General features: G+C 42.2%; 1 protein-coding gene across 1 annotated transcript; it reads right to left on the reverse strand.

Moving 5' to 3' along the window:
* Positions 1-7562: 7562 nt before the first annotated feature.
* On the reverse strand, positions 7563-10075 carry ASCL4 (achaete-scute family bHLH transcription factor 4). Its single transcript, XM_026117998.2, has one exon. The coding sequence runs from the start codon at positions 9475-9477 to the stop codon at positions 8911-8913; it is 567 nt and encodes a 188-aa protein (XP_025973783.1). The 5' UTR covers positions 9478-10075; the 3' UTR covers positions 7563-8910.
* Positions 10076-10494: the final 419 nt, after the last annotated feature.

The raw sequence follows: 10494 nt of genomic DNA on the forward strand, positions 1-10494 counted from the left end.
ATCCACCCATTGAAAAACACTAACAGCAGGGAACAGCTCTTCCTATAGTCCTGGGCTTGGAAAATCTTTCCATCACAACCAGAAAAGCATGCTTAGCCTAGAGTCCTTTGATTCCTCTTTCTAATGGATTTGTTTCTGTGTTGAGTTGGATGCCCAAAGGTGGCCTGAGATCCTGCCAGTGCTACAGACATTGCTCCTTGTTTCCTCACCATGTTCACAGAGCCAGCACTTTCCTTTTCCTGTGCGGTGCCCAGCATGACATTCCCCTGCTTTCCAGGAGCACTCCTGACTCTCGAGATGGGGGACAGAGGAAGAGGAGAGAGAAAGACTGGTGCCAGTGGTGCAACTCCTCATTTAAGAGACATATCTCTTGTGCTTGGCCTCCTGTCCATATCCCAGGCTCCTTGTCACATCTCTCATCATGGTGCTAGGCTCCTGTTATCTTCCCTGCTGGACACACATGTTCCAAAAAAATCATGTTGGGATCAAGTGCTGCATCTGAGGTGCTCCCTTTAGAGCCAGGCCAGCAGTGCCCACCTGAGCCATGCGGGAGCCACGGGTGCCAAAGCACATCCTGCCCGCGGCTCCCACATGGAGCGGGAGCGACTCATGCTTGGGGGCTACTATCAGCCCCATAGGACCCCCATGACAGACCGCAGATGTAGCAGCTCATGGCCAAGCTTATGAGGGATGGCCAAAGTGAGCAATGCCTCAAGGTGAAAAGCTGAGTCTTCCCTAAACTCGTGGCACACCTAGGCTAAAAATGTAAGGCCATCCCGCCAGGGGCATGAGCACTCCTCCCTCTAAGTGGAGTAGAATGAATAAACCAGGAGAAGGAGAAATATAGGTTAAATGATGACAGACATCCACACTGGCTGGTGGGAGGCAGGAGTCGTGCCTCACTCCAGCTCTGCCTACTGCTCCCTGTAAGTCCTGTCCCATGAAAGTCACTGCTCTGCTTGCTCCTATTAGATTTCTACTCTGCAAAATCTCTCAGCCTTTTTACATCTCCACAGGGTTTGTCTGTCAATATGTTATCTTTAAGTCCTTTGTTTACATGAATTAATCCTCCCCAAAAGGTGTTGTTTCTAATTTGTTCCTATTTCCCCAGTTTCAGCCATGTGGCTGATTTGATATCCCACAGTGTGCTACACTTCAAAAACATTTCTTTTCTCCCTCCCTGCTTCCATCCTTATTCCTTCTCCCATGCACAAGCACCACAACACACATGCATATGTCTGTATATCTGACTTATTTCATCTATATGTTACACAGTTTGTTATCAATTTCATTCATTAAGCACCATTGAGATTTAACACTATTGGATATGGTGATGTATAGACCACCTACCTCAGTGTGAGTGTTACCTTGGGATAAACCCTCTGCTGCAGAGTTTGTGACTTCTTCAGTGCTTCTTAAATTTAAAGAGCTCCATCTAGACAGCAGCCTAATATAGCATAATGCTGGCAGTAAAGCAAATACATTAAAAGACCTGAAAATTCCATTTATTTGTAACTACTTGTTCTCTTTGTGAACTCAGTACAGATGGAAGAGATTGGTTGTGATTCAGTGCCGACGGCTGACAGCCCTGGAATGCAAAAATCTTCTACTTATGCCCAGAACCACACAGCATCGTGATAAAATCACTGTGACAAAAAGGTGCTCTGTGAGCAGCAGAACTAATGAAGCCTGGCTTGGCTTGGCTTTGTGCTATAAGTTCCCATGCTCGGTTGCAGTAAACTGTCTCCACATTTTCATCCCTTTAGTCCCCACAGTCTATTCAGTTTCCCCCTTACAAATCCAAAACTCCCTCAAAATGCACACACTTTCATTCCTTGTCCCCAGTAGACTAGGCAAGAAGCAGTATGTGTCACAACTAGTGCAAAGCATGCATGCCTGCGGATAGGCTGGCTGGTAGCCGGGGGCTGACTGGACATCGAGCAGGTCAAATTGGAAAGGCAGCTTGGTGTTAGCTCTTCCTCCCTAAGGACTCAAACTGGGAGTCTTTTTCCACCATGATGCCACTGATCTTCATGGGCCTTAGAGAAATTTCATGTCTTTGAGACCTCTGTCTCCTGTCAAATCTGAAGGCAGCCAAGGAAGATCCAAAGTTTTCAATGGGGAAACCAGCAGAGATGTTTGGACTCCTAAACTTCTTTTTTTCCCTAGGAAGCCTGGCTAAAAAAGTATTACCCATAATAATGAATCTTTTCCTTTCCTGCACCTGTAAAAGCATAATGGTTAAAAACTGAGACACACAGTAACGTGGATTTAACTCTTTGTGCTTCTTCAAATGGAGACTCATTCCCAAATGAGAGAGTGAGTCCAAGAAGCCTGGCTTCAAAGCTTTTAAGCAAGAGGAAGGGAACTCAGATTGAGATATAGGCTTGCTGGCTGCTCCCTGTCCCTGTCTCCCCAGCTATGGGAGTATTGGCCCCTTCAGCTATATCTAAAGACAATGGTGATAATCAGCCAGAGTCTTCAGCCACCCAGCTTCACAGGTGGGAGTATTGACCTTGAAAAAAAAACCTCAGGCTACATGAATACCAAGTTATGATGGTGGTGATTAAAAAGCGGATACACTACCTGATCTCTGCATCTGCCACAGAGGTTGTGGCCTCCAGAAGTTAGGTAGCGTAGTAATCTGGGGCCATTAACATCTTCAGCTGACGTAGCATCAAGCACCAGAGTTCACCAGCTGGAGCCATAGGTCCTCAGTTGGGCTTCCCTCCTCTGCCCAGCACCTATTTTGACCCAAATTTGTAGAAATTTGATTTGCATTCTTGGCCTCTCTTCCTGTGAGGGTTGCTTGAAAATCAGGCAGAGAGTCAGAAACTTTTGGTGACCTAAGGTCTCACACAGAGTGTTGTCTAAGCTTAGTTTCCAGTGGAAACCAAATTAAAAATCACTAATGGGCTTTGTCTTGGATTTACAATGTTTAGGATTCACAAGTGCATTCGCACAGGCTCATGGTCTCCACAGGAAAAGTGCAGTGACAGAGCTATGTTCTAGGGCCCAGCCATGGGCTCCCCCAGCATTTCCAGCTCAACAGCAGACAGCTACCATGTTTGTTAGGGAAGAATGGTTCTTTTGTAAGCCATGACAAATAAAGGAAAACCAATTAAACCATTCTTTTCTTGTGCTTTTCCTTTGAAGTGTATCCAATAAACTCAGCCTGTGCACATACCTGAGCTATCGCTTTATGAGTTAGGTTTTTGTTGTTATTCACTTCCTTTTTTAACTCAGTTTGCAAACTTGGGAAAGGTTTGTCTTCTGAGGTTGGACCTCACCACCAGACTAGAGCTCTGAATCTTTATTCTCACCCTCAGCCCAGGCATTGGTAGAAGCAACTATCCACAGCTTTCATACATTCCCAAGTAGCTGCCTTCTTGCTGATTGTACCCTGAGTGCATGTTGCATGCTCAGACCAGGGAGGGACATGTTCTGGCAACAAGTATGATAACCAAACATAAATGTGCCACCAGATGCTTTTCACTTAGGGCTTAATCTAGTGAAAAATGACCAACTGATTTCAGAGAGAGATTTGCTCTTGTAAAGCCCTCATGGTAAGACACTAGCAGAGCTGTCTCCTATATCTTTGCAAACAGTAACTTGTGTCTTTTCCCAAGCCCACTTCTTGACTTTTAAATAAGAATTTTTCAGGTGATACAATAGGGCAAGGCTACTAAACAATGGATGTTAAAACACGACCTGTCAAATCCCACCCATAGAGAGTGGTAGTTAGTACAACTGGCTTCCATCTCACTCCCCAACCCACAGCTAGGCAAGTGTCTTCTTCCCAGTGCTAAGCAACAGCCTTCTCCTACTTTGCCATCATCTGCCTCTCCATGATCCCACTGCCATGTGAGCACTGCTGGGTGACCTGGTCTGTGACCCACCAGCTACCTGTGCTAGGTATGTCAGTCAGCAATGGTGGGTTTTCATGTGGGGGGAAAAGAAGGCACTTGCGAGGTCAGTGCTGCTACTGCCACATTAGATAGGATGCTCTAACTGCTTTTCTTAGTTATGAAATTTTCAGACACCAGAATCAGGCACCAGGAATACCTGTGCAATGTAGATATGAGCGGGAAGAGAGACGGACAGTTTGATGGCCAGAGAGGTGATCCTTTCACTCCTGAAAAGCACTAACAGCCTCCTGCACAGCAGATTAAGTGAGCACAGTTGTTCCTATTGAGTTTCCTGATCTCAGCTCAAGGTCATTGCCATTGGTTCCCAATAGAAGTATATTTTCAGTTGAGTCAAATGAATTCTAGTCATAATGTTTTCAGCCAGCTCTGGCGTGTCTTCTGAGCAGTGCCACCTTGCAAACTGCTGTAAATTGCAAACAAAAGCACTGAGCTGTCTGTGCTCATTTAAACAGCACCCCTGCCTGGCCCTCCTCTGTGTTCGATTCCCCCATTAATTTCAGTATAAAAGAGGTATGGAGAGAAACATTCACCTTTAGGAACACCTTCTCTCCTCTACTTTGCTCTCCCAGCAAGGCAGGCTTGCTCATCTAACAGAACTTTTCTATTGATCTGTCAATGGACATATTCACAGTGAGGTAGACAAAACATATAAAAATAATGTGGGAAGTACAAGCGAGCATTTATAACATATTTTTATCTACAAGGACACCTTCTGGTTGATAATGTTGTTCACCTTGCTTTTACAGGGCTTTGAGACCTACGGTCGGACAGCCACGTGTAAGAGCTAAGCATTGCTACAGTCTCATCGTTTTGCTCCTCTCTGTTTGTTTGGAGCAAATCTCTCTGTTACTCTCTCTATAGCAATTTAACCACATGCTGAGGATCACTACTGAGGTACCTGCTTGGGGTATACCTGCTTAATCCCTATTTTGTAGAGCCCTTGCTCAGCTACAGTGACTGACATCATCTAACTTCAGCAGGGCTCTCCCATTGGTACTGCCTGAGATGCTCTTCAAAATATTTTGGATCTTTTTTGCCTTCTTCCCTAGTAGGTTGGTGACAAATGTTTTCAAAGAGCCTTTATTTTTGTGTGAGTGTTCCCTGTTCATCCATTCCAGAGAGCTAAGTTGGCCCTGATTGCTTGACTGTCTGAACATTCCTTTTCTATGGTATCTTCTGGTTTTCTTTGGCCATTTATTGACACTGGATGACATGATAACATGATAACACGATAATAGGATAACATGAAAGGAGTGTGGATGGGCTTTTACTGAAGAAATCAGCTAAATAGCTATTAGAGGATTAAAAGCAATCCCATGGCCAGGATTACACATCTTTAAAATGCTGATAATATCAAGGAACAAATGGATTTGTAATTTAATGGCAGAAGAGGGAAGACTTCAGATGTATGTTTTTTCACGTTTGATAGAAAGATTAAAGTGTCTACATTTGGTGTGCAGTTTGATAAAGCTGTAGCACGGTTGCCTAGGGATATCAGTGTTCATCTTCCTTGTAAATAGTAATTGCGCCACATGGAGACAATTCTTCTGGTCAACATTTTTATTAAAACTTTAATTCTCAGGTGACAAGTTGGATCACTCTCTGCTTTCAAAGTCTGATAATGATACACTTTGGAAGCTTTGAAGAAAACCTTTGTCTAGACAGAAACAGCTTAAGAAAGTTTTTGAAATGTAGCATTCACTTGAAATCTTTGTTGATGCATGTAGTCTGATCCATATTTGCAAAATTTTTGGTTGTTTTCTACTTCCTTGTGCTAAAAGTGCTAAAACCATGCAAGAGGTTTGTATGACAACAGGAACTGTGAGAAACAAAATGTAGAATGTTCTCTCCTACGAGTGGTTCAACCTGTGATAGACTTTTCCCGCGGAAAGAATTCCCTTTTCATCCAGAAATTAATTTTCCTTTAAAATAAAATTAACCTACATATGACATTCTAGCTCTTGAATCTTCAGCACTGAGGTTGGATCAGGACACATTTTAAGAAAACTTTCAGACATGTTAAAGAGAGTGAACTGTACAATCTAAAAAATAAAGCAATCTACAGTTTCATTAAGAGGTAGATTTTTAACTAGTCTCCTTGACCTGAGTCACAGAAGTCTCTTCCAGAATGTTATTTCTCAAAATCCAGGTTCGGTTCTGACTGCAGAATATTAAGGCTAAACAACAAATAAAAGAGAACTGTCTGAAAGTGCACCAAATCAGCCCGCGTCTCCCACGGGAAGGGATGTGTCGCAGCAGTGACAGTAGCGACAGGCCCAGGGCACCACAGAGGGGACAGTCCCCACTCCGGTAGACTCCCACTGAGCCACATCCCGTGGGAAACGAAGCTGAAACATGGCGGAGCTGCCTGACCTAGCGGTCAGCCCCTGCTCTGGCTGGCTGCGGAGAAGGCAGCTCTCTCTACCCTCTCTCTGGGATGTGGAAATCAGAGTACGGCTCTCGGATAACTCTGTAGGGGCCAAATGTCTGCGATAACCATCTGACCTAAACATTTCTGTGGGGTGTTATCTGATGCCTTCTGCCCACAAAGTAAGAGACCTTACGGTCATTTTTATTCTAATGGCTCAGTTTGATTTGGCTAATATATTGTAATTTTATGTATATTAACTGCTTTTCGTCTTCAGAGAGCTTTACAAACAACTCTGTCTCACAGAATTCATCTGAGGTACTCCAAGGGAGCGTACATTTTTCATAGATAACAGGGATTTATTCTCTGCTTTGTGGAGAAATGCAATTCAGTCTTACTGATAGAGTTATCACCAGCATTACCATATTTCCAAAAATCTAAAATCTGAGGCAGAGAGAGAGGTTTAATGTCCTGTCAGAGAAGAAGAAAAGCCAATAAGTAATGGATCCCAATCAGACCACTACCTTACCCTCCTCCCCTTTCTTTTGATAACAAATACAAATACTTGTGCACCCCAAAATAAGTGCTTCAGCTCTGGATTCTTAGAGAGAATTGTCCAGGAAACTGGACATATACTCTTTGGGTCTTGGAAACAGATCACACAAAAGTAACAGCACTTACGGGGGAAAAAAAATACTCATTATAAAGGAACCTGGCTACTGCATAAAGAATAAAGTACGAAGCTTGTGACTTGCACTGACATTTTTAACAGTGCTGCTGTAATATGGTCCAGCTGAGGGAATAATTTGTAGCAAGCCATTTGGATAACTCATTTACACTCTTTCCATTTGTGAATTGTGTGATTTGCCTAAATGTATTTGCTTTTTAAGATTATTGACTGAAAAATTTGAAAAAAATTGGGTTCAGAGCCTCAGCAATAGTTAGACCGAAACTTTTGCTGCACGAGTTTGAAGGTAGGCAGTCAATAGCAAAAAGCATACAATCAGATGTTTCAGAGTAGTTTGCTAGAAATCATCAGAGGAGTATTTTTATACCTAATAATTTTGATTAGATGCTCACAGCACACACCTTTCTTTCTGCTCCTTTTTCTAGATTTAAAAACTCTTACAAGTTTCATAGTTAGCAGTTCATATTTGCTTCCTGGACATTTTCTTTATTCTTTCCTGAAAATTCATTATTCCTGCAAACACTGCTGCCCCGTTCATTATTATCAATAGAAAGTGTAAAAAAAAACACAGCCAGGATTAATTCCACTTTTTATTTAAACAAAATTCATGGACATGTTTTGAGGTATTTGATCAGTATTTGTTCATATTTATACAGGAGTATTTTTTCAGGTTTTCAGTCAGCATATCATGACAGGAGGAAAAAAAGATATGAAACCATTTTTGAAAGGTAAGTGGGAAGCATATGGGAAAAGAGCGGTTTTCCCCTAATTCAGAATGGCAGATACTTAAATATAAGCAGATAATTAAGTGTTTGGATAAATCTGGCCTTGGAGAAAAGGAAGATTTTTGAGAAATTTGGAGAAAAATTCTGCATCTCATTTTAAGTAGACATAGTCCAAATTAATAGTATTTCATAGATCTTGAAATATTAATCTTAAAAGGTGTAGTCTTTTAAAAAAAATACAATATTCTAAAAAAAAGGAGAAATGCCTATATTTTCATGCAGATGTAAACTGATATAGTTAATGTTTCCCTTTTTGTACACACCGGTACCTAACCATTACAGGAACACATTTCTAAGCGTCTAAACTCTGACCTGTCAAAAAGCCACAATCAATAATATTTTGTCCGCAAACTCAGTTTTCATAAAAGAAAGAAAAAGGCTGGAAATATTTCTTCAGTATCATTAGTGGAACTTTGCTTTCATAGGTGCAGTTTTATAAAACTCCGTCGCCACTTTCTTGTATTATTAGAATGAAAGCGTAAGACTTTCTTCTCCTGAAAAGAATCCTTCAAATAATCACTGTATAGCCCAGTTTCCAAAGTATGAGTTGTTTCTTTCACTTTGGAAGATGCTGCAAAAGAAATCCACTCACAAATAGGGGCTTATTTATAAGGGGAAAAAAAAGATTTTTGGAAATAGAAGCATTGTGTGAGTTTTCAAAAAACGTTAGGGAAAGACATTTTTATCTAAATCTTACCTTTCCCAGTCCAATTGTTTATAACCCAGTGCATCTCAGGTTAGCAGTCAGGAAAAATAGACAATAAAAGTTACAGGAGGGAGCAGGAGAGAGGGGAGGAGGATTTCCTGAAATTGATTTATCTGTTTGTCTTACCAAGTGCGAGGCAAAAGAAAATAAACAGAATAGAAGCTGAATGGTAAAAATTGCTTTGGTTTTTACAGTCTAAAGGAAGTTTGGTAGTACGACAGAAGCAATCTGAGAGAAATCGACTTGCTTACAGAGAGTTTTCAGGTTTCATGCAGACAAAATTAAAAGTCCCCTGACAGACTGAAAATACCTTCAGTTCTTCCTAGCCTTTTTCCTTTTCCTGGTATTCATTTTAATCTGCAGCAAAATCCCCAAGGTTTTAGATTTGGTTTTCAGTTGATCTGGAAGGCTTCTGTTTCCAGAGAAGATGTTTCCTAGCTGCCCGGCTCCTCAAATTCACTGTAGGGGGATGACGCTGAAGAGGTTTTAGACTCCCCATCACTGTTGCACTCCCTGGGGGGACCAGGACTGGGAGCTTCCGTGATCTCCTTGGTAGAGAGCGCTTCCTTACCGCCAGACTCTAAGGGATGACAGTCCAGCAAGCTCTGCAGGTGTTTGATGTAACTTATGGCAGCTCTCAGGGTCTCCACTTTGCTGAGGCGCTTGTCAGCAAATTCCTTGGGCAGGTGCTCTCTCAGGCGTGTGTAGCCCTCATTCACACAGCGCACCCGCTGCCTTTCCCTCTCGTTCCTCTTTCGAATGAAGGCAGGCTCAAAGGAGTAGTCGTAGATGCCCACGTATCCGGCGAATGGGATATAGGAAATGCGACCTGTGTGCCCGCTGTAGGCTTGGTCCCAGTAAGATGGCTCCAGGTGGAAGGGAACCCCAAAGGGCTCCCTCAGGGGGACCCCGTGGGGAGTCCCGTGGCTGTTAGCCAGGGACATAGCTTCTGAAAATGCAATCCGGTTCAATAGTCCGTCATCATCTTTATTGCTGTCCATGCTTTTCCTTTTTTTCACCAGTGCAACTGTCAGTTCCCGAATTTGGCTTCCAAATCTTGTATCAATCCAAGCAAAGAGGAAACATTTGTACAGGTACTCTGCCCCGCGGGCTGCAATTTCCTTCTGTGGTATATAACAATTCAGCTCTTCAAGTACAGCTAACAAATCACGAGGTCCACTCTGTGCCTGAAAATCAGCTCGAAGCCTTGTTGTTTTTAAAGATGTAGGATGCCAGCTAATTTATAGACAGGTTTTGAGGACCATCACTCCACACTTTAAACCCTGCTTTTCCTCTGATCTTCATATTTCAAAAGATAATAAGAGGGTTCCTGTGTATTCCTTTCCTCTCCACTTCAAATTATGACCATAAGAGTTAATGCCAAACATAAATAATCTTCCAGGCTCTAAACACTTCTCATGTATTGTAATCCACAGTATCGTTTGATATAATTGTCTCCAAAAGATGGGTAATTTGCAAAGTTTACATGGATCTTCAAAGTTTTGGCAGAACTCCTCCCTTTCAGGAACCAAGGATCTTCTGTCATCTGAAAACTACCCAAAGGCTTTTCACAATGAAATCCAAAAGACAACTGCAAGCTTTGTTGTTTCTGCTGCTCTGGTCTAACTGAAACAGCTCACATGCAGTTTGCAAAACTTATATGGCATCTCTCTAGCTTTCTGGGGAAGCTAAGAAATCATCAAAGGAAAGAGTGCTCTCTTGTGGTTGCAAGTCATGTCAGATCAAGAATGAATATGTGCAAGCATAAGAGGAAAACTGCTTTCTTCATCTGAAGAGAGGCTTTTTCAAGAAGTACGAGTTTCACAAGCTGAAAGTGTGCATTTTCAAAAATCTTCAACATTTTGCCTGTTTCTATTCACTGCAGAGATGTTTTGGTCATTACTATGAACACCTATTTCAAAAAAACCAAATGTAACGGTTATGCTCTGATTGCCCTCAGACAGCAGTGTAGGTATTACTAGACATTTACACAGATACTGGCTTACCAGATGAACCCT

Source organism: Dromaius novaehollandiae, chromosome 1 (assembly GCF_036370855.1).
Source record: "Dromaius novaehollandiae isolate bDroNov1 chromosome 1, bDroNov1.hap1, whole genome shotgun sequence".
Lineage (NCBI taxonomy): Eukaryota > Metazoa > Chordata > Aves > Casuariiformes > Dromaiidae > Dromaius > Dromaius novaehollandiae.